Genomic DNA, 27646 nt, shown 5'->3' on the forward strand with positions numbered 1-27646 from the left:
TAATTCTTGCCAGATTCTGGGATTTAAAGTGGCAATATAAGTAATAGAAAAAAACAAATTTAAAATGAATAGTGCATTTCTTTAATGTAATGTATTGAATGTAGTGCCATACAGCAAATATTTCATGGAAAAATATAATATGGTTCATTGCATAACATACTGAACTTGATTTGATGAATCACCAAGAGTTTCACACAATTGCTATCTGAAGTCTCACTGTTTAGTTTCTTTTTTCACATTGTTTATCACATTCCTGTGATAAACAATGACCTGTATTCCCATTTTGGACTAGCTTTTGTTCAGCATATTTAAGAGTGAATACAAATGGATAAAAGTTGCAGTGTCAATGTTGATTACAAACACAACAATCTAAAAGTTGTTTATTGTTTAGCGAATGTGTTCATCATCATCAACATCAAAGTCGCTGGAGTTGCCTCTCCAGCAACTTTCCAGCGAATGTGTTATGTCAGCCTAATTCTTGAATCCAAAAACCAGAGACTTCGAAATTCTTTGAGTAATTCATTGTTAATTATCAATGAGTCATTAAGCTTGTTCATGGATATCAGTAGAAATTCTATGACCTTATAACAAATTTCTCACATGGTTAGAGTATGGTAAAACCTTTTATATACCTTGAAGTAAAATTTGCCACCCTACACAATGAGCTCTGACAATGTTTCATGGAAAAGGCCAACCTGATAACTAAATTTTCTAATTCTTGGGTCATTTTCCGATTCCTCTGATTTTCCTGAAAATAACCAGAAAATTAATGATGCTGGATAATGAGTTGTAAGATTTGGGAAATGCAATTGTATTATTATACCTTGTGTAGTGCATTGTGTGATACTCTAGGATCACTGTTTTCAGTAATGGTACTTAATATTCTCATCTTTATTTTACTTTTCAAAATAAAGTGGGAATAGTAATGTATTTTTATAAAATACATTACTATTCCCACAGTATATATATAGTGTTAAAGAAAACTGCTTGTCATTTCATCCAGCTCTCACCCCACCCTAACAGTTTATAAATCCTTCTTGATGAGACAGATCTTTATTAGACAGAAATGTAAACCATAGCTGATATTAAAGTTCAAAATTCTATAAATGGAAATTACACAATAAAAATATTAAATTTAAAGAATTTATAATATTTTAAATGTACATTCATGTTTATTTTTCCAAATGTATGCAAGTTTGTAATTTTTCTTCCTAATTTACAGATGTTACACAGATATTAGTAAATATTGTAAATGGACATCAACAAGCTATTGAAAAACTGAATGGTACACATAAAAAAATAGATAATATCATATACAGAATTGATCATGAGCTGTATCCCAAATTAGATTTAATAACAGCAGGATCTTCTACAGGCCTCGCATATGTGGATCAAACAAGTAAGTTGTATAATAATTTTGGAAATCTTGATTATGTTGATTAGTAACAATTAAAAGACATTATTGGTGATATTAAAAACTTTTAACCAGATTACATTATTCAGTTCATTGTTACTCTGAAGTAACTTAATGCATTGAATATTATAAGCTGGTTATATCCAATTAAAAAGCACCTTAAACAACATTCACGATCATCACAAGATGGTGCACGCTGTTCAGCTTAGAAAAGTGGTGGATGATGTAACAAATCTATTAAGATACTAGCAAAATCTGTAAGTATAAAATCTGTATCCATTAATTTGAATTAGTGTATAGATGGAAAATAAAATAAGATTTCGTTTATATAATAATACTATATCAGAAGTAGTTTGGCAGTAGAGCTGCTCATTCTGTTAACAATCAGAATGAATATCAGTATAGAAATCTTTTGTAGAAATACCAATTCAGGAAACTGATCCATGAAAACAAACTTTCCATTTCTTTTATAATTTAGAAGAAAACAGAGAGCACTAACTTATAATTTTATAAAAATATTTATGATACAGGTGAGTCTATTTATAATGAAGTCATATAGAGTAAAATTATGCAAAAACGAATTTCAGTTCCTCTTGATTGGAGGGAGAATATTTTGTAATAATTCAATATTACACACACACACACACACACACACACACACACACACACACACACACACACACACACACACACATATATACAGGGTGTTTCAGTTAAACGTTTCAGAACTTCTAAGAGGGGTAGAGTACATCCTGACAACTCAATCATATAGCAATGTGGGGATGCTTTCCTGAAGTGGTTTTATACACAGAAGCATCATAAAAAGAAAAGAGACCGTAAGTGAGAAATCGTTTTAATAATACATGAAAAGAAGCGAAAGGTACAGGGATTAAAGTAAGTGTTTGAAGTTTCTTCAACCTCGTATTGCTTTCGCACAGTGGTACCTTGGAAAATGTGCTACAAATCCCCTTTTTCCTGCTGAAGTGTTGTTTTCCGATGAGGCATCCTTCACAAGGGAAGGAATTTTCAACACGCATAACGACCATATCTGGGCGGTCGAGAACCCGCATGCAATACGACGTCGTGCAGCACAGATTCGATTTTCAGTCAATGTATGGGCCAGTATTATGGGAGATCACCTCACCTTACCTGTTACCGTGTCGTCTAACCGGACCTATCTACTTGATCTTTCTGCAGCAAGTATTGCCACAACTTTTGAGAGATGAACAGATTTCTGCATCGACGCAACAGACAATGTGGTTCCAACACGATAGAGCCCCTGCCCATTATAGCGGAGATGTTCGTAACTACCTGGATGTCACATTTGGTCAACAGTGGATCGGACATGGTGGTCCCGTGCGTTGGCCTGCTCGGTCACCCGACCTATCATGTCTTGATTTTTATTTCTGGGGTCATATGAAATCGCTAGTTTATGACACCCCTGTTGACAATGCTGAGGAGCTGGTTGCAAGAATTGCAGTAGCTGCCGAAGAAATTCGAAATTCGCCTGGAGTATTCCAGAATGTTCGGATGTCCATGCGTCGGAGATGTGAGGCGTGCATTGTAGCCCGTGGAAGAAACTTCGAACACTTACTTTAATCCATGTACCTTTTGCTTCTTTTCATGTATTATTAAAACGATTTCTCACTTACGGTCTCTTTTCTTTATGGTGCTTCTGTGTACAACACCGCTTCAGGAAAGCATTTCCGACCCCACATTGCAGGATGTACCCTACCCCTCTTAGAAGTTCTGAAACGTTTAACTGAAACACCCTGTATATATATATTATATGTATGCAAATAGATGATAAGTTAACCCCAAGGGCTGACATCTGGTGAGTATGGGCTTGGCACACCCAGGATCCTGAGCTGGATATCATCATTCTTCTCTTTCTTGGTGATTCCCTTTTGACTCTCCTCTCTCTCTCTCAGGGTAACTTGGGAATTTTTTTTTTTTTTTTTTTGCTGGTAAAGCATAAGCCTCAGGCTTCCTTGCACCATATAGCTAATAATAATATTAATAATAAAAGTTTATGTGTAGGAGGGCTGACCTGATGGGTGCAGTTACAATAAAAAAAATTAAAAGCACCTGAAAAATAAAAGCAGATTACTTAAAAATTATATAAATATATGACAGTATATAAATAGTACTTAATGCTGTATGCCCTAAGATTTTAGCTACGTCATCAAGGGCTGGTAGCCAAAATCAAAGGAATCAGAGCAACGAGCAAGGCCTCTGTTTCTGTTATGATGTATATGTGGCAGGCAGAAAAAGCAAGCAAGCTTATACATCATAGTTGACCCAACAGAGACCGAAGAGAAATAGAAAGCAAAACCAAGTTCATACTAAAATAAATAATAAGTAAAATGCAAAATTAAGCTAAAGTTAAAACCAATTGATTCCAGTTAAAGAAAAAAATAATAATAATGAATAGCTAGTCCCTCTACCTGAATTTTTGGAAAGAAACCGAAATATCAGGATGAAAGAAAATAGTCAGTATATGACAATTTACTGTTGGACTGAGTGAAGCGAACACATTGGCTGTAACTGAGACCAAATAAGTAGGCCGATAGTTCCCAGCAAATTTATAACAACTAAAGTGACCCAGAGTAGGCAATTAAACAGATGAGGCAAATGGGTCAGCAAAGGAGAGAATTAGACATACAAAGTAGTGTTGAAAGGCTCTAAACTTTGTCTTAGAAGGATAAAGAAGTGACAGCAGAAAAATAGTATCTCGATATTGCTTTCGGCTAGCCTAATAGCACCACAAGATATAAGATGTAGAGTATAAGAACAGCAAAAAGTAATTGGAAGAAGGGGAATGTAGTGGTGCTCGGGCAGTCCGGGATTGCGTAACCCATACCTAAAGTAGGTCCCTGGACATAGGACTAGCCAAATGCCTCATGAGTTTAAGTCAGTAATGGTATTATTTTTTACAAATATGAGACAGGCAAATGTCAAAAAAGAACAATAAAAATAGAAATAATGACAACAAGACAATTAGCAATACGAGACAAACAGAACATAATACTCCTGTAGTTAGCCAATCCGTGGGCACAAGCTTTCTACACTGTGAGACACAATAGAGGCTGGATGGTATATGACCATACATTATGTACAAGCCTGAATGTAAAAATAAGATATCATCCAACAATTAAGTTATTAATATCAATATTGTTATCAATAAGTTCTTTAAATTTCAGGATCTTCAGTGCTTTTCTAAAATGATGGTAAAGGAAGGCTGAGGGGAAACTATTACCAAGCAGTTTATTATGGAGTAATTTGATATTGCCTAAAAAGAGAATGTTGTTGTTGTTGCAAATAGTGGCAATTCTGATGCATTGGGAAAGAATTATATTTGCATGCATTTTTTTTGAAATGTAGGAGTGCCAATGTGTGAAACTGACAAAATTGAAGTTAAAAAACATCTCTTTTTAACTACAGGTCATCTATATTGTGGTCCACGTATCGCAGTTGTAGCATGCTTGTTCGTCGAGTGGAAGGGGCTGGGTTCAAATCCAGCAGAAGGTATTCAGGAAGTTTTCCTACCTTCATCCACTTGGTGCTGAGTTAGTCAGTCGCAGGCTGAGACTGTAATATAAGAAAGGAAATACCATTAAAAGTTCCTTAGATTGGATTTCCTAAAAACCCTCAAATTTACAATTAGTAATTAATTACAAATGTTCTCAAATTGTCTTTATTTTCAACTAAGAAATATTGTTCAATGTTTAGGCCTAAATGGATGTCAGATGAACTAATGAGACACATAGCAGAGAAGAAAAATGTATGGGATACACATAAATTAACATGTGACATAGAAGCTTATGATAGATATAAGCTGATCTGTAACCAAGTTGCAAAGGAGGTTAGGCAGGCGAAGGCACATTACGAGAAATCTTTGGCAAAGGATGCAAAGAAAAACAGCAAAGAGTTCTTTATATATGTAAACTCTAGAAGGAAGGGGATGAATCAGATTGGTCCACTTGATATCGATGGGTCAACTGTTGATGATCCTGCTCAGGTAGCTAACAAACTAAATGAATATTTTGCATCGACATTCACACATGAGGAGTTATTCAGCGAGGGGAATGCCAGAGGTGAAGTAAACTCTGGCAGTAAGCTAGAGAATCTTGTAATAACTGAGAGTAAAGTGGAGGAGAAATTGTTGAAGATAAACACAAGAAAGGCACCTGTGGTGGATGGGATCTATCCAGTTATATTAAAGGAGGCAGCAAAGGAAGTAAGCAACCCTTAGCCATAATTATGAGAGCTTTCTTGGACTCAGGGCAGGTACTCATGGACTGGATATGTGCAAATGTGACCCCCAATTCACAAAGGCTGACCCAAGTAATTATAGACCTGTGTTTAACTTCTGTTCCAGGAAAATTAATGGAGGCACTGGTTAAAGAAGCACTGCAGGATCATCTAGACAAGACTTCAGTTATAGCTCGGACACAGCATGGTTTTGTTAAGGGAAAGTCTTGCCTGACCAATTTTATTGGATACTATGATGCAGTCACAAAAGAACTGGATGCAGGGAATAACTTTGATATTATATATTTGGATCTTAGAAAGGCTTTTGATACTGTTGCACATGGAAGACTGATGCAGAAATTGGAGCAGTGTGGCATTGGAGGCAAATTTCTGCTATGGATAAAGGGATGGTTGAGGGGGAGAAGACAGAGAGTGGTAATCAATGGACACTGCTCATCGTGGGCTAATGTTATTAGTGAAGTCCCTCAGGGTTCAGTGTTGGGTCCATTATTGTTTTCTGTATTTATAAATGATATTGATGATGGTATATCAAGCTTAATGTCCAAGTTTGCAGACGATACAAAGGTTGGCAGGGTTGTTAAGGACACTACTGACATTATGCTGCTGAACAGGATCTGGAAAGGTTGAGCAGATGGGCTTGAGAGGTGGCAAATGAAGTTTAACATTGACAAATGTAAAGTACTACATATGGGAAACAGCAACCCCAGAGCAACATATCAACTCTGTGGTACTACACTGACAGTGGTAGAGAATGAAAAGGACCTGGGGATAATTGTGCAGGCAGAAATGAAGTTCTCTGAGCAGTGCAGACGGGCTGCAAGAGTAGCTCATGGTGTCTTTTCAATGATATAAAAGAATTTTTCTAGCAGGGATAAGGAGGTGATTATCCCATTGTATGAGGCAATGGTCAGGCCACACCTTGAGTACTGTATACAGGTCTGGAGGCCTCATTTCAAGAAGGATGTAGAGCTGCTGGAATGAGTACAGAGAAGGGCAACAAGATTAGTGAATGGAATAAAGGGTTGCTCTTACGAAGAAAGGCTTAAGTTTTGCAAATTACAGTGTCTGGAGACTAGGCACCGGCGAGGTGATCTGATAGAGGTGTATAAAGCCTTGAATGGTTTGAGCATGCTCAATGCTGATGGGATTTTCCTCTTGCTCAGAATAATCACCTGAGGGGGCATAAATTCAGATTGAGGAAAGACAGATGTAGGATCGATGTGCAGAAATTTGCCTTTAGCCAGCGGATAGTTGGTTGGTGGAACAGACTTCCATCCCTTGTTGTGGAAGTTGATAGCCTAAATAAATTTAAGGCTCAGCTGGACAAGTATTTCGAATGAACGGAGGGTGAAATGGAAGTGTGTGTTTTTTTTTTTTTTTTTTTTTTTTTTTTGGCTGATGCTGCATAAGCTTGCTTTCTTGCATCATATGCCTCTACTAATGCTAATGCATCTGTAAATCTTTATGTCTGAGGGTAAGGAAGTCTCAGACCATATAGGTATAGGTCAGCTAAGATACAGCTGGCATGGGCTACCTTTGGTTTTCAGGTATACAGTTTTCCCATCATATATGTAATTATTGGAAATGCATAGGTTTATGAGATTGTTCCAATATACAGAATTACAACTGATAATGTGTTTGTTGTGATTGTAAATTTCATTTATTACTGATTTTAGGTTTGTTAGGTCTATGCTAGTGAATAGACTATTAAAGTCAAAAGTTTGAACATGAATGATATTGTCATTATTTAGAGCATTAATAACAGGTATATTATTATTACTAATTATTCTGCTATCAGGAAGGTCCATTATAGGTTTAAGTAACAGTTCTAAAGTTTTGCCAGGCTTATTGAGAGCAACTATACTTACATGAAACCTATTGGGTTTTTGTGGAACTTAGGTGTGAAGTAAATAATAATTGTAATATTTGTAATTATTAATGCGAATTATTAATTTCTTGCTGAAAGCAATTAATTTTATTTGTCAATACTATCAAGGCAATGTTAGGTGGGTCAGAAAACTGCTAGCTTGTGGGAGGGAATCGCAGACTAATACATTAACAGTAGCTGCAGGCAGAGGTGGAAATGATTCTTGCACTGCTTCTATTGGAATGAGCAGCAGCCCGAGAAGCCAGTTGTTAGGGATTTCAGGAACTGATGGCAGTCATGAAACAAGTAAATACATGGTATAGGTCAGCTTGGATAGAACAAATATCCATTTGTGTTAGAGTAACTAAGAGTAAGAACAGGTGCATGTTTGCATGCATGTACACCAATGCTAGGAGTATAGTAAATAAATTTGATGAATTTGAAGTGCTGGTTAAGACATCCAAGGTGGATATTGTTGGGATATCAGAGATATGGTGCCGCTCAGATATAAGGGATGCAGATTTGGAATTTGCAGAGTACCATTTATACAGAAAGGATAGGAAGGGAGGAGGTGTTATGCTATTAGCTAAGAAACACATAAAATCCAAGGAAGTGAAGCCAGTCGACATCGCTGGATAGTGCAATGTTGAGTCAGTTTGGTGTGACATGACAGTATGCTGCTGCTGTAACAGGATCTGGAAAAGTTGGGTAGATGGGCTGAGAAGTGGCAACTGAAGTTTAACATTGACAAATGTTAAACTTCAGTTCATATGGGTAGCAGTAACCCCAGAGAAATGTACCAACTGGGTGGTGTTATACTCAGAGTAGTGGAGAATGAAAGAGACCTGAGGGTAATTGTGTAGTCAGATATGAAGTTTTCTGAGCAGAGCAGACAGGCTGCCAGAGTAGGTCATGGGGGTCTTGTCAATGATATACAGGAATTTTGTGAGCAGGAAAAAGGAGATTATTATCCATTTGTATAAGGCAATGGTCAGGCCACATCTTGAGTACTGCGTACAGGTCTGGAAGTCTCATTTTAGGAAGGATGTAGAGTTTCTAGAATTGAGTACTGAGAAAGCCAACAAGACTGGTGAAGGAAACAAAGGAGTGCTCTTATGAAAAAAGGCTTAAATTCTGTAAATTGCAGCTTCTGGAGACTACGCACTTGCAAGGTGATCTGATTGAGGTGTATAAGGCTTTGAATGGATTGAGCAGGCTCAATGCTGATGGGATTCTTCTTCTTGCTCAGATTACAAACCTGAGGGGGACATTGATTCAAACTGAGGAAAGACAGTTGTAGAATAGATGTACGGAAATTTGCCTTTAGCCGGCGGATAGTTGACTGCTGGAACAAACTTCCATCTGTTGTTTTTGAAGGTGATAGCTTAAATAAATTCAAGGCAGTACTAGACAAACATTTGGAATGAATGGATCAATGAAATGAAAAGGTTTTTTTTTTTTTTTTTGGCTGATGCTGTATAAGCTTGCTTTCTTGCATCATGTGCCTCTGCTAATGCTAATTGCTTTATGATTATACTGCTGTTATTTGAGATAGACTTGTAGATGGTCCTGGAATTTTTTTTTTTTCATTTAATGTTTGGAAATAAAAGGCCTTACAGATAATAGCATAGTTGCAGGAGGCTGTATCCACAGGAGTGATGACAAAATGTTTGTGCAAATCTACCAATTGTTGTTTTTATTTGGAAAAATGGAATTTTAATCTAGTAGATGGTTGCCTGTGTGGCATGGATGTCTTATATTGATGTAGCACCTCAGCTAGTGCTGAATTAATTCATAATTGGAAAGCTTCAATTGGAATGTTATGATAGTAAGAAATCTTAAACAGAAGTTGACAAAATCATGATATAACTCTTTTAGTAAAGTGTGAAGCTGGTTTTAGAATATAATCTGTATTTGAAGCCATAAGATATGATGCTTCTTAGTTTCTGGTTTGGAATAATATTTAGGTTGCCTGTTATGATATGACCAAAATGTACATCAACGAATGGTTGGAAGTTTGGCTGATTGCAAAACATCCATAGGAAATAGGCTAAGAGCCTATTTATCCATGTTGGTGGCTAGTTGTTTATAATTTCAGGCTACGAGTGAATGGTTTTGCATATTTGAATCTGGATATAATGTTCAAATTCTGGTAGCCAGCAGGAAGTAGGTCAGTCAAATTATTAAGGCAGCTGTTAACGTTGAAGTTGTCAAAGCATATATTGTATTTAAATATGATGATAGTATTATCTTGGCTATTTAGATTGATGCTGGATTTTAATTTAAATTTACAAATATCTGTTATAAGGTGAAGTAAGTGCTTTTATATATATATATATATATATTACATATTTATAAATCAACAGGGATTACCTTTATTTTTGATATAGGAAGCTTCTTTTTCAACTCTCCTTTTAAGTCGAACTAGAACTTTTCGGGCATCATGTTCACAGGAACGGAGCAACTCACAATTAATCTGAAACTTTTGTCTTATGTTGTAGTGTTTGTTCTTCACGCATGCGTATAAGTGACCAATCGTTGGACAATAGGAATGGCTACGGATATTGATTGAAGTTTCATGTAGTTTCATCTCCAAGGTTTCTGCAATAAGTAGTTTGTGATAGTTGTGTTGAATATTTATTCAATATATTTGAATATATATATTTATTCAACACAACATATTACATATTACATATTTGTAAAAAAATAAGAAAAGTTTACCTCAATGTGATATATAGAACATTTCTGTATGATACTGTCCAGAAATTAAAATGTAAACAATTAAAAAATCAAAAAATTACGTTACAGTAAATAGATAATTAAAAATCAATTGAATGCGATTAAAAATCGATATAATGCAATTAAAAATCAATTGAACACAATTAAAAATCGATATAAATTAAAAATCAGTATAACGCAATTAAAAAATTAATTTAACAAAAAAATTGCAAAACTATTTTCCTTCCTGAAACTGACAACGATTTTTGACTGTATCAGCTTCAGCTTCAGGAAGGAAAATCGTTTTGCAATTTTTTTTGTTAAATTAATTTTTTAATTGCATATTAAATTATAATTGTGAAATGGAGTGCTGAAGGAGCACTCCATTTCATGAAAATGGTAGGGACTATTAAAGTGGCCACTCGGTGTATAATGTTTGAAGTTTTGCTATTGTTATCTGGGAACTATATAATACATGCTGTTATTATTTTAATTCTAAATACATTTTTATAGTTTATAATTATGGTAGTATTAATATATCTTACCAGCTATAACTTGTAACCTTTAATAAGCAGATTATGGTTTCTAGATTATACAATGTTTTCTTTTTAATATTTTGTTCTAGTAAAAAATGCCCATTTAGGTATTAAAAAGGCTATAGATCTTGCTGCAAGTACTGAGAATCGAGCTGAAAATGTGAAACAGAAACATAATCAAATGCAGCTGAATATGAAAGAATTAAAGAATAAAATTCTTTTAGCACGACAAAAAGCATCTAGTGTAAGTACAGAATTTAATATGTTTTTAATAGTCTTTAACCGATTAGATTTTTGTCAGATTTATTTGAAGTATATCAAGGTGACTATATCTGTGTATATGTATCTCACTTATATTCTGAAGATTTTGACTTTTGTTTCAGATTCGAGTATCTCTGAGTGCAGACAGAAGTGGTCGCTGCATCAGGTCTTTTAGGCCTGACATTGAGCCAACAACTACAAATAATATAGTTATAAATTATGCAATCAATAGTGAAGCTCAAGATAGCCTTTTATTTTTTCTAGCTAGTGCTAAGGTGGTAAGTCCTAGCAAAAATTTCTATATTTCATATATATATATATATATATATACATCAGAAATAAAGACATAATGTTACTGTTATTTCTTGAAATTTCAGCAGTTGACACTTGATAAAGATGCAAAGTTTTGCGAGTTGTATAGTAATGTCCCTTCATGGTTAATTTGTATGTTTTTTACCCCCTCTTTATCTCTTACCCTTCCTTTCTTTTCTCATCTTTTTTCCTCTCTCTCTCTCTCTCTCTCTCTCTCTCTCTCTCTCTCTCTCTCTCTTATTTATTATTATTTTTTATCATCTGTGCATTGATAAGTTTAGCTTTAGACTGCATTATCTTACTATCTTGGTTTCTTATTTTCTTACTTCTTTTTCTTCCTTTATTAATTTTCTTCATTCACACTCACTCACTCTCTTTCTCTCTCCCTCCCTCCCTTGGGATTGGGCCTATGGAATGTGTTCTATAATTTCTGTGCGAATTTCTTTCTCTTGGCTGACAGACAGGTCAAAAAAATTCATACAAAAATTTATTGCAGGCAACTGCTGACAAGTTGCACAAGGAGTTAGGAAAATTGTGCTTGAATGAATAATGAATTTTTTATAGAAACAACCAAAATGTGATAGTTTTGTTAACAGTGATTTTTGCCAGGTCATAGAATAAGTTCTGTTGTTGACAAGTTACATTCATAATGACAAACACTAACTGGCACCTACTAAATTTTGGACTGTAGTAAAACCAATTTATCATGATTTTGCAATGCACAAATGACGTAATTTAACATAATTTTCTCATCGTCATTTACGGAAATGATGTCATTCCAGATATGACGTACCAAATCAAAGTTAGTGTGCTAGCATCATTATTTGATATAGGTACAGTGGATGGCATATCTTTCTTTTTACTATTTTTCCAAAATCTTGATGGTTTCAACACAGGTTTGGCAAACTTTATGTGGAGCCCATTTTCTTGTTTTACAGTTTATGACCTGGAAGTTGATAGCTTAAATAAATTTAAGGCTGAACTAGACAAATATTTGGAGTGACTGGATGGGTGAAATGGGAAAGGGTTTTTTTTTTTTTTTTTTTTGGCAGATGCTGTATAAGCTTGCTTCCTTGCATCATACGCCTCAACTAATGCTAATGTTATCTTGGTCACAGAGTTTTACTCCAAAAGCACAATACACATTTTTTACAAATTTTTAATATCTTCTCTTTGCTTGAGGAGTACATAACTTCCACAAATATAACAAAATAAATTCAGATTGTTCAAACACTTGCATAAAGACATTTTACTCACTTTTCATCACATGCTTGACACGATAACCTCAAAAATAAACTGAGCTCACACTGATAAACACTGCTGCATGGAGCTCTCAAGAACAAAAAACAAATCACTGAAGGCACTGTTACCAAAGTGTGGAGATTCAGTTTACAAATTCTCAGCATTTACTCCTAACTAAATACATTCAATAATACAACTCATGACAAAAATTTAAGTGATCTGAAAAAAAATGATACGTGATAAAAAAAATAAATACAAATTCTGAAATCATTGTGAAAACAGCTATTAGTTAACAGATGTCGAAAGCCATGCAGACTTTTGTAATATATCTAATTAGCATTAGCATTAGCATTGGCATATGATGCAAGAAACAAGCTTATGCAGCATCAGCCAGGAAAAAAAAAAAAAAAAAAACCACTTCCACTTCACCCCTCCATTCGTTCGAAATACCTGTCCAGCTGAGCCTTAAATTTAGGTTATCAACTTCCACAACAAGGAATGGAAGTCTGTTCCACCAACCAACTACCCACTGGCTAAAGGCAAATTTCCGCACGTCTATCCTACATCTGTCTTTCCTCAATTTGAATTTATGCCCTCTCAGGTGATTATTCTGAGCAAGAGGCAGAATCCCATCAGCATTGAGACTCAAACCATTCAAAGCTTTATACACCTCTATCAGATTACCTTGCCAGTGCCTAGTCTCCAGACACTGTAATTTGCATAACTTAAGCCTTTCTTCATAAGAGCAACCCTTTGTTCCATTCACTAATCTTGTTGCCCTTCTCTGTACTCATTCCAGCAGCTCTACATCCTTCTTGAAATGAGGCCTCCAGACCTGTATACAGTACTCATGGTGTGGCCTGACCATTGCCTTATACAAGGGAATAATCACCTCCTTATCCCTGCTAGAAAAATTCCTATATATCATCGACAATACACCATGAGCTACTCTTGCAGCCCATCTGCACTGCTCAGAGAACTTCATATCTGCCTGAACAATTACCCCCAGGTCCTTTTCATTCTCTACCACTGTTAGTGTAGTAGTACAGAGTTCATACGTTGCTCTGGGGTTGCTGTTTCCCATCTGTAGTACTTTACATTTGTCAATGTTAAACTTCATTTGCCACCTCTCAGCCCATCTGTTCAACCTTTTCAGATCCTGTTGCAGCAGCATAGTGTCAGTAGTGTCTTTAACAACCCTGCCAACTTTTGTATTGTCTGTAAACTTGGACATTAAGCTTGATATATCATCATCAATATTATTTATAAATACAGAAAACAATAATGGACCCAACACTGAATCCCGAGGGACTCCACTAATAACATTAGTCCACGATGAGCAGTGTACATTGATTACCACTCTCTGTCTTCTCCCCTTTATCCATAGCAGCAATTTTCCTACAATGCCACACTGCTCCAATTTGTGTAGCAGTCTTCCATGTGCAACAGTATCAAAAGCCTTTCTAAGATCCCAGTATATAACATCAAAGCTATTCCCTGCATCCAGTTCTTTTGTGACTGCATCATAGTATCCAATCAAATTGGTCAGGCAAGACTTCCCCTTAACAAAACCATGCTGTGTCCGAGCTATAATTCTTCCTTAAATATATTCAGATCACCCACCTCCAGAACACTAGATGGAAGTTTGTTTGTTCCAAAAAGCAATTACTCTGGCTGAAAAAAAATTTTTGCACATCTGGTCTACAACCATTCTTTTTAAATTTTTGTCCCTTTATGTGTGCCATCTAGCAAGAGTTTGGATGCTACCCACATTTAATTTACATATTACATTCCAGGCCTTAAGTACTTCAGCAGGTCTCCTCACAGGTGCTTAGTTTCCAGATGCTGCAATTTGCAAGACTTAAGCCTTTCTTAGTAAGGTATCCTTTTTGTGTCCTTGATTAATCTTCTCTGCATCTGTTCCAACAGATCCACATCCTTCCTGAAATCAGGCTTATAGTCCTGTATTTGGTACTTACAGATGATGCGTTTTTATCATTGGCTTATGCAACAGGACAATCACCTCTTTGTTCCTGCTGGAAAAATTGCTGTTTATATTTGACAGAACCCATGTGATGTCCCAGCAACCTGCTTGTTCTGCTTAGAAATGTCATGTCAGGCTGTACAATTACTCCCCAGATCTTTTTATTTCTTCATTTTCTTTTTTTTATTTCTTGAGTGCAGTATAATCCAGTTGGTATGTTATTCTGAGATTACTGATTCCTATTAGTAGTATGTTGCATTTTTAATTGTTGAACTTCAGTTGCCATTTCTCCGCTCATCTGGCTAATTTTTTTAGGTCTAGTTACAGCATCATATTTTAATTTCGTTTGCAGACTTTGACATTAAATTTTGATATGTTTTCAGCAATATCATTAATAAATATAGAAAACAGCAAAGGACCCAGTACTGAACTGTGAGGTACTCACTAATAACATTAATCTAACAAGAACAATGCTCATGAACAACACTCGGCCATCCCTTTATCCATAACATTAACTTGCATGTAATATTATACTGCAGCAATTTCAATTTTTTTTTTTTTTTTAATGAAAACCCCAAACACGAGAGGTATTATAACCTATAGTACTTAGTACCGTGCTTTGGTTGGAGATTGAGAAGACAAAAGAAGATATTTGTTGACATTAGACTTGAACTTCTGTAGACTGTTATTTTCAGAAAATACATATGAAGGAAGAATATTAAAGAAAATGGCAGTTGAATGAATAATCGAGGAAGATGAAAAGTTGGTTCCTTGAGTTTGAAGTTGGACAGTAATTGGATGTTGGCTGGTGGCAGCATGTGTTCGGACTGTTTTGAAAGAGATCAGGAATTATAGAAGCCAATTCAGAAGAACAGTGCCCATGGAAGTATCTGTAGAAGGGGCATGCAGCAGAAACAGAACGTCTATGAGACAGCGAGTGGAGAGACTCTGTTACAGATGAATAATTAATTAACCTAACTACCCTCTTCTAAATGAATCAAGAAGCCTGAGAGAGGTTTTGGGGACACTGCCCCAGATGTGGGAACAATATTCCATTGTAGGGCGGATTTGCCATTTGTACAGAGTGAACAGCTGTTTGGAAGAAAAGTAACGCCGAGAGCGAAAGAGAAAGACCAAGTTTTTTAGATGCAGATAAAGCGATATTTGTAATGTGCTTGTGCCAAGAGATTAGAAGTCAGGGTAATCCCCAAATATATCAACTTGCCTAGAAAATCGGAATGTCACCAAAGATAAGCATAGGAGCAGAAAAATCCTTTTTGCAAGATATAAGACAAGACTGAGTTTTAAAAGGATTGAAATCAAGGTTTCTCAAAATGGAAAGTGGAATTCAATGTGCTATAATCGGCAAAACTATGGATAGGATTTCCAGTAAATGGAAGAAGGTCATTAATATACAAGAGGAAAAGAGTGGGGGAAAGAACTAAACCTTGGGAGAAGTTAGAAGACAGAGAGCCATCCACCATCAACCTCAGTGAACAATCAGAGAGAAAACTGGATAACTAATTACAAAAAACAGTTGGTAAACCATAAGATGGAAGCTTGTTTAGAAGACCTTTATGCCAAATATGATCAAAAGCCTTTCAGATGTCTAGAGCAACTGCTTGTGTTTCGTTGAACTTTTCCATTGAATTTGTCCATAAATGGGTAACATAAGCCAGAATATTACCAGTGGATCGACACTGATGGAATCCATACTGGTGATCGTTGATCAGATGGAAGGTTTCTAGGTAGTTTAAGAGTTGGCAGTTAATTGATTTCTCCATTACTTTAGAAATATAGAAGTAATTGCAATGGGACAAAATTGAATGGGAGAGATTTGTCACCCTTTTTGGGAACTGGCTGGATATGAGAAAATTTCAAAGCAGAAGGAAAAACACCTTTGGAATAAGAAAGTGAAAAAAGATGGCAAAGAACAGGAGTAAATTCAGGAGCACATGTTTTGAGAACCAGTGGAGAAATACCATCAGGACCTGGTTCTTTGTTAGTATCAAGATTCGTCAAAATCGTTCTGACATCCTTCAGGCGGAAGACCACAGGAGGCATTGAATGGAGCGTGTTGGGAATGGTGGGAGGTGTTTTACCAAGATCATTAATACACGAGCTTGAAGAAAAATGGGATGCTAGCAGGCCAGCTTTATCATTGGCCTTAATGACAACAGAACCATCTGGTTTTGACAGAGGTGGGAGCAGAGATAGGCAAAAGTTGTGGTCAATAGCTTTGGCAAGAGACTTGAATGCTCGGCTGCCATTAGGGCAAGAAACAAGTTTTCTACTCTTAGCCTGTTAAAAATCTAGTTTGGACTGATTAATAACTGTTTACAATTGTTGCAAGCTTTGGGATAGGCAGAAAATGAAACTGAAGAATAGGAAACAAGCCAATTACAATATGCAACATTCTTCTCCTGAATGGCCTTAGCAAATTTATTGGAAAACCAAGGTTTGGATAAAGGACGAGATTTTAAAGTGGTGTGTGGGATAAAGGATTCCATTCCTACAAGAATAATTTCACTGACAACATCTGAGCAAATGTTGACAACAGAAGTTTGAAACAGTGATCCAACCAAGGAAAAGAAGAAAATAAATCTCGCAAGTCATCCCATTTTGCATCCTTGTAATGCCAAACAACAGAAGGTTGGGAATAGCCATGAGATAAAGGCTCCATTGGAGAAGATACAATCACCAAGTTGTGATTTCAGGTGCCTAAAGGACCACTCATTTCAGTCGTGTACTTGGGAGGGTTGTTTGTGAGAAAGAGATCAAGCATGTTAGCTGTATGGTTAGGATTGTCTGGTATTCTTGTAGGTAAATGAACAATCTGTGCGAGGCCATTAGTAATTGCAAAAGCCTCAGCATCTCGACAAGCTGGGTTGGTGTGACTAGAAAATGGAAGCCAGCTGGAGTTGTGAACATTAAAATCACCAAGGAAAATTACTTCACTGTTAGGAAAGTTAGACTGGAGAAAGTCAAGTTGCAAAGAGAGGGAGTCAAAGAGCTACAAGTGATTAGTGGAGTTGGGAGAACAGTAGAGACAACAGATAAATTTGACACAATGAGGTAGAGAGATTTTAAGCGAGAGAAGATCGAAAAGCGGAAATTCCAAATTACCAAGTCTCTTAATGGGGAATATCGGAATGGACATATGCACAAGTACTACCTTTGAGGCTAAAGGAATCATACAGCAAATAATTTCGGCAACTGAGATGTGCAGTAGTTGAATCAACCAATAACTGAGATTCTGTCAGAAAAAGTACATTGGATGTTTGGCAGACTGCAAGTGGAAATGGACATCATTGAGATTAGAATTGGGACAACGTATATTTGTGAAATGAATTAGGAAGTGTTTGGGAGGTTTAGATCTTTTCGCAGATAAGCTTACTCTATTAGTTTGACAATTCATGGTGTATTCAATAGTAAGAAAAAGTGTGGGGTGGGAAATATGCTGTATGAAATAACAAAATTTTTGGATACGCCATACTCATGGTAAAAATATACCCAGATCTTTGACGTAACATGGCCTTGACAAATCCCCTCCACATACACACTACTTGGACTCCCTCCAGTCACTGTCTGGCAGAGTAGAGGTAGCAAGATTATACGTTAGCTGATCCGGAAGCCTCCTGAAGAGTTACCAATAGGTTCGGTCCGGTGTACTAACTAGTGGCCGTCCTGCGAACACCTTTTTATAGCAGTACCCTCGAAATGTAAGTAAGATTGGATCTTGCCATGATGTCCATCATAACCTCAAAAGATGGAAGAGATGGGAAAGGGTTGACTGGTTCTTAGCTCTGGGGACTAAACATGGGTTCTGCTACTTCAAACCTCCAATAAGCAAAATGGTGATATTTCACCGGTTGATGAGAGTCATCTACCACCTTGTATTGCCTGGTAATACAGATGGGCGGTATTCCTCCATGTGGTGTGGGTGCCACACCTCGACCCCTGCTTACATTGGTTCACACCTGTGTGGTCACCCATAGTGTGTTTGTGCATGGAGGTTATATCCAGGATTGCTAACAGTCCCAACATTGTGAAGGTGAAAGCAGAGGATTTGGCTGTCACAATCTGTCTGGACTTCAGATTGGGTACACTTGACTTGAGTGCCACCCGAATATCAGTTTCATCAGCGTTTTAGACTCCCAGGTAGCAAGTAAAGCTTGTCTGGCATATCTGAGAGAATGTCTGTGACAACCTCAAAGACAGAATTGCAGTCTTAGCATTAGCATTAGTAGAGGCATATATATAAATCAAGAAAGCAAGCTTATGTAGTATCAGAAAAAAAAAAAGAAACATTTCACACATTCATTCCCCCTAAACGTTTGTTCAGTTGCTCCTTGAATTTATTTGAGCTATCAACTTCGACAACAACAGATGGAAGTTTTTTCCAGCAATCAACAACCCTCTGGCTAAAGGCAAATTTTCGCACATCTGTTTTATAACTTTCATTCCTCAATTTGAATTTATGCCCCCTCAGGTCCGTAATCTGTGCTAGAGGAAGAATCTCATCAGCATTGAGACTGCTCAATCCATTCAAGGCCTTATACATCTCAATCAGATCACCTCGCAGATGCCTGGTCTCCATAAGTTGCAATTTGCAGAATTTAAGCCTTTTTTCAAAAGAGCACTCCCTTGTTTCCTTCACCAGTCTTGTTGGCCTTCTCTGTACTTATTCTAGAAACTCTACATCCTTCCTAAAATGAGACTTCCAGACCAGTATGCAATACTCTAGGTGTGGCCTGACTATTGCCTTATCCTTGCTTGCAAAATTCCTGTATATCATTGACAAGACCCCATGACCTACACTGGCAGCCTGTCTGCACTGCTCAGAAAACTTCATATTTGACTACACAGTTACCCCCCAAGTTTCTTTCATTCTCCACTGCCCTGTGTGTAACATCACCCAGTTCTCTGGGGTTACTGCTACCCATATGAACTGAAGTTTAACAGCTGCCTAGTCTCCAGACACTGCAATTTTCAGAACTGAAGTCTTTCTTGATCAGACCACCACTTCAACCTCACCAATCTTATTTCCCCTTCTCTGTACTCCCTCAAGCAAGGCTTCCCTCATAGGGAGGCCTCCAGGCCTGTATGCTGTACTCAAGGCATGGCCTGATCATAGCCTTATAAAAAGGGATAATCACATCCTTTTTCCCTACTAGCAAAATTCCTGTATATTACTGCCAATACCCCATTACCTGCTCTGGCTGCCTGTCTGCACTGCTCAGAAAACTTCAAATCTGACTGCACAATTATTCTCAAGTCTTTTTCATTTTCTACCACCCTCAGTGTAGTATGACAGTTTGTACATTACCCTTGGGTTACTTCTACCCATATGCAGTACTTTTCATTTGTCAATGTTCAAGTTCAGTTGCCACTTCTCAGCCCATCTGCCCAACTTTTCTAGATCTTGTTTCAGTAGTACACTGCCATTACTATCGTTAACAACTCTGCCAACCTTTGTATCCTCTGCAAATTTCGAAATTAAGCCTGATAGACCTTCATCAATATCATTGATAAATATACAAAAGAACAGTAGGCCCAACACTGAACCTTGGGGGACACCACTTCATGGACTTGCTCTTCATGGACAATTAGTCCATGAAGAGCAGCATTCATTGATTACCACTCAACCACCCTTTTATCCATTGTTACAACTTGCCCTTGATACCATACTGCTCCAGTTTGTACAGTAGTCTTCCATGTGCAACAGTGTTAAAAGCTTTCCTGAAATCCAAGTATATGATATCAAAATTATTTTTTGCATCTAGTTCCTTTTTAACCACATTATAGTATCCAATAAAATTTGTCAGACAAGACTCCCTTAACAAACCCATGCTGTGTCTGAATTATTACTACAGTCTTGTCTAGATGATTCTGCAATGCATCTTTAACCAGTGACTTCATTATTTTCCCCAGAACAAAAGTTAAACTAACTGGTCTGTAATTACTCATATCATCCCCCTTTGTGAATTGCTGATAATTTGCACATCTTTAGTCCATGGGGACTCCCCCGGTTGATACATTTTTCTGGGGGTTACTGCTACCCATATGAACTGAAGTTTAACAGGTGCCTAGTCTCCAGACTCAGCAATTTGCCAGAACTGAAGCCTTTCTTGGTCAGACCACCACTTCAATCTCACCAATCTTTTCCCCCCCCCCTCTCTGTACTCGCTAAAGCAATTCTATGAGCCAAGGATGCTCTCATAATTATGGTTAAGGGTTTGCTTGCTACCTTTGCCTCCTCCTTCAATATAACTGGATAGATCTCATCCATCCTGAGTGCTTTTCTTATGTTTCACTTCAACAATTTCTCCTCCACTTTGCTCTCAGTTATTAGAAAATCATTAAGCACCCTGTTACAGTTTGATGAACTTCTGGCATTCTCCTCCCTTAATAACTCCTCATGTGTGAATGTAGTTGCAGAATACTCATTCAGATTGTCAGCTATCTGAGCAGTATAACACTCGAACCATCAGTATCAAGTGAACCAATCTGATTCATCCCCTTCCTTCTAGAGTGTATATAACTATAGAAGTTCTTGCTATTTTATTTAGCATCCTTTGCGAAAGATTTCTTTTAATCTACCTTCACTTGCCTAACCTCCTTTGTGACTTGATTACAGACTAGCTTATATCTACCATGGCCTTTTGTGTCGCCTGATAATTTATATGCATCCCATGCATTTTTCTTCTCTGCCATGAGTCTCATTAGTTCATCTAACATCATTTAGGCCTATATTTGAACAGTATTTCATAATCGGTATGAAAAGCTTAGTAGCTTCCAAGATTACTTCCTTGAATGCTTTCCATTTAAAATTTGCTTTGCTGTTGGTAACGTCATCAGTTGATCCCATTGTATAGAATTTAAGAACTGTCTGAGACCACTGTAGTCACCTCTATGAAAGCAAAAACCTTTCCCTTTACCAAGATGGTAGTTACGTCTTTAAGTAAATCCCACATCAGTATACTGTGATCACTACCATCTAGTGGTTCCTTTATCTTCAAATTCTTAATGCATGAATAATCACCACTGATTATAACCAGATCAAGAGTATTACTCTCTCTGGTTGCCTCTCTAATGTGCTGCTGTAGAAAACAATCATTCAGTAAATCCATAAAAGGTTTGCACATGTTTTTCATTAAAAATGTGAATTAAGAGTTAAAGGTTAAAAATAATATCCTCGCCACCACAGAAAATATATACATTTTGCAGTTCATTAGCTTGCTGTGAAAATGAAAGTACTGAATTGATTGTTTCTTCTAAATCCACCGTTGTTGTAAATATTTCATTGTAACTCATTAGCTTGCTGTGAAAATGAAAGTACTGAATTGATTGTTTCTTCTAAATCCACCGTTGTTGTAAATATTTCATTGTAACTAGCTGATAATATATTTTTTTCAAAGCTACCCCTTATATTGTCTTTCCTTTCCTAAAATAGGCTTGTTTTTAGTACAAAGTCACTTATTTTCTTATATTTTTACTTATGTAATAAATTCAGTCTCTTGGAAATTTTTGATCACACTTTGTATTCCTAATTTTTTTTTATATTTCCCAAAATTTTGCACTTACTATAAATTAAAAATAATTTTAGCACTGTATTTTTTAATTGTAAGGTAATTTTGAAGAATGTATAACATTGAAAAGTTTTAATTTTTATTTTATGAGATTTTGATAATTTAATAAAAAACCATGTATGTGTACCCTGTATGCACAAAAGATGTTTTATTTTATGTGAAAACATCTTTGACGAAAATCAAAACTGTTTAAATTTTTAAAATTAAACATCTATAACCGAAATTATGAACGATTTAACAATATATGCTCACGCCCACTACTTACTCTACTGAATCAACGTTAGTGACTTAGTTAGCATCATTACCGTCATTTAGGAAGTGACACCATTTGCGGCATTTCCGTCTCGCATTTTTGTTACCAATCAGTTTTACTTCAGTCCAAAAAATTTAGCAGGTGCCGCCAAAGATGTTTTCACATCAAAAACACCATTTATTAATTTTGGAAGTAGCATTTCCTAAAAAGCCTATATAATTATTATATTTTAATTATAATTCAAATGTCTTAAATTTCATTTTTACCTTGAGAATATTTAGCATATATTTAGCAATATTAATAAAATACAGGCAACCCCTGTATAACACGGTACTTCTACAACACAGCTTCGCTCTAACACGATTGAAAAATTGCATCAATCCTTGCACAACACAGTAGTTATATAACACGGTTAGTGAATTGCAGCAAACCTTGCATAACACGGTATTTTTGAGCTTTTGTGTGGGGGAACCCTGCTATGTTGGATGTAATTTTTCAACATTTTCATTCTTTTTTGTGAATTCCTGCTGTTGACTTGTTAGTTGGTATTCAAAAAAAATTATTCGGAAATCCCCATTTTACATTCTGTGCTGAACTTGTTTGAGAGCATAAATTGTGACTTAGAGTCAGTTCATGACTTTTAAGGTTTTTGTAAACTTATTTTCGTTTTTATTTGATCGTTTATAAATTTTTCTGGGTATGGTACAAATTTTGGATCATTTTAAAAAAGGACAAAAGGTATCATATGTTGAAAAAAGTTTAAATTTAAATGAAAATACAATCTGGAGCATAAAGAAAAATGAACAGAAAATTAGAACTGCTGTCGCTGCAGGATCTTTTTTTTCTGCAAATATGACAGCTCATCCCTGAGCTCCAATAATTGATAAAATGGAAAAAGAACTCAGTATTTGGATTGACGATAGCTTTGGTGGGGAAAAATGCCCAATGGAATGTTAAACTGGAGTTTGTTGCCAGTAAAGGCTGGTTTGAGTGATTTAAAAATCGCTTCTCATTACATAACATAACAATTTAAGGAGAAAGGAACTTGGCTGATAATGAAACTGCCAAGAAGTATGCAGAGGAATTTCAAAAAATTATTGAAGAGCATGGATACACATCAGGTTTTCAATGCTGACGAGAAAGGTCTTTGGTGGGGAAAAATGCCCAATGGAATGTTTATTTCAAAAAAAGAGAAAACTGCACCAGGTTTTAAGGTATCAAAAGATCGCATAAGTTACTTATGTGCAGTAATGCATCAGGAGATTACCTATGCATTATAGCACATCTAATTCTGGTGCAATGAAAGGTCTAAATAAAAACAGAAAATCATTACCATGGATTGTGTAAAAAGTTTATTCCAAATCTATTGAAGTGATGGAGGCATGGAAACATTTGTCATTTGTGGATTGTATCGGAAGTGTGTTGGCAAAATATAAGGCCAGGTCAGTTCATTCAGAAATATGGTTGAACCAGCAGAAAATGGAATCTGTGCGATAGTAGAACTTGCTAAGTCTGTAGGAGGGGAAGGTTTTGATGATATGACTACTGAAGATGTTCAAGAATTACTGGTAAAAAAAAGAGGCTGAAGAAGCGGATATGGTGGAAATGGCATCAGAGGTAAACCAAATCAATTCAGAGGATGATAGCGCAGATGAAAATTCAAGTTCCAAATTTTACGCTAAAAAGCATATGGGAAGGCATAAACTTAGCCAAGCAATTAGAATCTTATTTTTTGAATGCAAATCCTTTGACTGAAAGGAGCACAAAGTTCAAAAAGGAGCTACAGACATACCATGAAATTTACAAAGATCTATAAAGCAAATGCAAGCATTAGCATTAGTAGAGGCATATGATGCAAGAAAGCAAGCTTATGCAGCATCAGCCAAAAAAAAAAAAAAAAAAAAAAACCCATTTTGTCCCTCCATTCGTTCCAAATGCCTGTCCAGCTCAGCTTTAAATTTATATAGGCTATTACCTTCCACAACAAAAGATGGAAGTCTGTTCCACCAATTAACTACCTCTTGGCTAAAGGCAAATTTCTGTAAATCTATTCTACAACTGTCTTTCCTCAATTTGAATCTGTGCCCACCCCTCAGGTTCTTAATCTGAGCAAGAGGAAGAATCCCATCAGCATTCAGCTTGCTCAAAGCCTTATACACCTCAATCATATCACCTTGCAGGTGCCTACTTTCTAGGCACTGCAATTTACAGAACTTAAGCCTTTCTTGGTAAGAGCACCCCTTTGTTCCTCTCACCAATCTTGTTACCCTTCTTTTTACTCGTTCTAGCAACTATACATCCTTCCTAAAATGAGGCCTCCAGACCTGTACACAGTACTCTAGGTGTGGCCTGACCATTGCCTTGTATAATGGGATAATCACCTCCCTGCCCCTGCTAGAAAAATTCCTGTATATCATTGACAAAACTCCATGACCTGCCCTGGTAGCTCCTCTGCACTGCTCAGCTAACTTCATATTCGACTGCACAATTACCCCCAGGTCTTTTTCACTTTCCACTTCCCTGAGTGTAGTACCACACAGTTGGTATGTTTCTCTTCGGTTATTGCTACCCATATGCAGTACTTTGCATTTGTCAATGTTAAACTTCAGTTGCCACTTCTCAGCCCATTTGCCAAACTTATCTAGACCCAGTTGGAGTAGCATACTGTCTTTACTGTCGTTAACAACGCTGCCAACCTTTGTATCATCTTCAAATTTGGACATTAAACCTGATATACCTTGATCAATATCATTGATAAATATACAATATACAAACAATCCCAGATTACTGATATTTTAAAGAGAGCAGAAGATACATGAAATCTAGATGCTACAGAAGAATGAAGAGGAAGAAAATTAAATGAATATACATTATCTGACCTCTGCATATCACAGTTTGTAAGAAGTTTGTTCAGTTGTTACTATTTTTAATAAAAATTAAGTTTCTGATAGTCATAAAAAATGGTGTATTTTTGTTAGCTTTTGGAACTAATCCCTTTTTTTTGTACTGGTTCTTAATCCTGTATAACACAGTTTCACACTACATGAGATTTTGTAAGAACTTAACTACCTTATTATACAAGGGTTACATGTATATTCTTTTCAGAAAAAGTTATGAAAGTAAACTATGTTATAAATTACATAATTTGTTTAGGGCAATAGCCTCAGGTTATGAAGAAGTTAAACTAACTTATAGGTTTGTGCTATAGCATCATGTTTATGCGTAGCCAACCACTAAATAGTTACAAAACTGGCATCATTTAAGTATATCTCATATTGTGAATGCCTTTACAAGAGTTGCCATGGTATTGCACTATCTTGAATAAGTAATGCTTCTCTAATAGATATGACTACTGTTACTTATTCTTGGTGGATATCACCACCCAGATGGCACTGTTTCAGAGCTTATTGGCTATTCATCAGTGGGTGGGCAGGTACCTTGGTGTTGCAATGATGAGAACCCAGTTGCGAAGTATAACTCCACAATATGAAAGATGCCTGATGGTGTACAGTAATTGAAAATTACATAATTTGTTTAGGGCAATAACCGTAGGTTAAGAAAAAGTTAACTATCGTATATGTTTGTGCATAGCCAACCATTAAGTAGTTACAAAATTGGCATCATTTAAGTATATCTTATATTGTGAATGCCTTCACAATGAGTTGCCATGGTATTGCAGTACCTTGAATAAGTAACGCTTCTCTAATAGAGAAGGCTACTGATGCATTAAGATATCAAGTATATAACAGATGCATTAAGATATCAAGTATTTGGATATTTAAATTATATTGTGAAAAAAAGATGACAATCACAATATAATTTAAATATCCAAATACTTGATATCTTAATGCATCTGTTATTAGAGATGCCTATAAACATCTCAGATTGCCTGAAACTTTCCTTTGTAGTGACTCTGATTTCATAAGGAGTTAAAAATAAGTTCTTCATTATCTTTATGCTAATGACTTTAAGGACTGTTTATTTGTACAAACTTAAGGTAACGTTGACATTTTTTTTCCCTATCAGTTTGCTATCAGTTCTCTTGCAACTAAAGTCACTTTCACTTATCACTGATCTCTGTTTAAATTTATTGAATGTGTTTACTGAATGTGTTGTCTGTACTTTATGTCAATAAAAATTCTCTTTTTAATATTTCAGCAGTGTTTCACTCTTTAAAATTAATTTTAAAATAACACTTTTTTTTTTTTTTTTTTTTAGTAAGCAGCTAATGACCTCAGCAACAGAATTGGAAAGATTTTCTTATAATTAAAATTTTAAACTGTATAATGCAAAAGATTTTTGCTTAATATCCTCTTTAAAGGATCTCACTGTTGATCTCCACATTGATGTTCTAATTTCTGGATGATGCACACACAAAAGATATTACAATCAAAATAAAAAGAAATTTCCCTGTTTTTTTTTTTTTTTTGGCATGCAATAAAATTTCTTCTCTCTGGTTTGATGATTAAAGTCAACTAACAAAAGAGGAATTGTAAATCAGGGTTAAAATTTATTTATTGCATCGTGTAGCATGAAATATAACAAGTTGCATGCATATAATGGTGTTGGTGAAAAAATAAAATGGTTCATTTTGTCTTTTTTTCTCTTCTTTTTTTTCATTTCTTCCTTCCAGATGACTGCCGGCCAGGATCCAGTAAGCATTTTATATGTCTTGTTTGCATGAATTTTGCATGCTCTGAGCAAATTAAAAATACTATCACAAACATAATGTGTATGCATGCACATGAGATATCTCTGATTCAAATTAACAACAAAAAACCCTATAGATGCACAAAGAAGAAAATGTTTAATTGTGTTTGCACATACATGTATTTTCATGTGCGTGGCTCTGGGATAAATAATGGCTCTTCGGACAGTAGCAGTTCTGATGGAGGAAACAGAAGTATTGTTAGTTATCAGCAGTTCTCCCATGTTATCATCGGTTCTCACTATATTATCACAATAGGAAGTGAAGTTTGCTGCTATGATTAAGACAGGATCAGATTGTAGCAGTCTGAAAATATTAAACTATAAGCAAGTAGTCTAAAGAAGTCAGTTCTACTTAATGTCTTTTTAGGAACAGTTACAGCATATTATGATATACTGCAACTGTTATAAGAAAGTAATTACAGATTGAATATAATCAATAAATGCAAGTCTTAATATATAAAAACTCCATTTAAAAATAATCT

General features: G+C 36.0%; 1 protein-coding gene across 6 annotated transcripts in view; it reads left to right on the forward strand.

Moving 5' to 3' along the window:
• LOC150087516 (laminin subunit alpha lam-3-like) overlaps positions 1–27646 on the forward strand; it is a 746420-nt gene that overhangs the window by 571484 nt on the left and 147290 nt on the right. For 5 of the 6 annotated variants that reach the window (XM_090371226.1, XM_090371225.1, XM_090371229.1 and 2 more), the window contains 4 exons: positions 1223–1399; positions 10900–11054; positions 11194–11349; positions 27088–27108. In XM_090371226.1, coding sequence (XP_090227352.1) covers positions 1223–1399; positions 10900–11054; positions 11194–11349; positions 27088–27108 — 509 coding nt within the window. The remainder of the gene's footprint in view (positions 1–1222; positions 1400–10899; positions 11055–11193; positions 11350–27087; positions 27109–27646) is intronic. The other variant, XM_090371228.1, reaches the window with a different exon arrangement.

The sequence above is a fragment of the Mastigoproctus giganteus genome, chromosome 4 (assembly GCF_048544385.1).
Source record: "Mastigoproctus giganteus isolate SK-2022 chromosome 4, ASM4854438v1, whole genome shotgun sequence".
Taxonomy (NCBI): Eukaryota; Metazoa; Arthropoda; class Arachnida; order Uropygi; family Thelyphonidae; genus Mastigoproctus; species Mastigoproctus giganteus.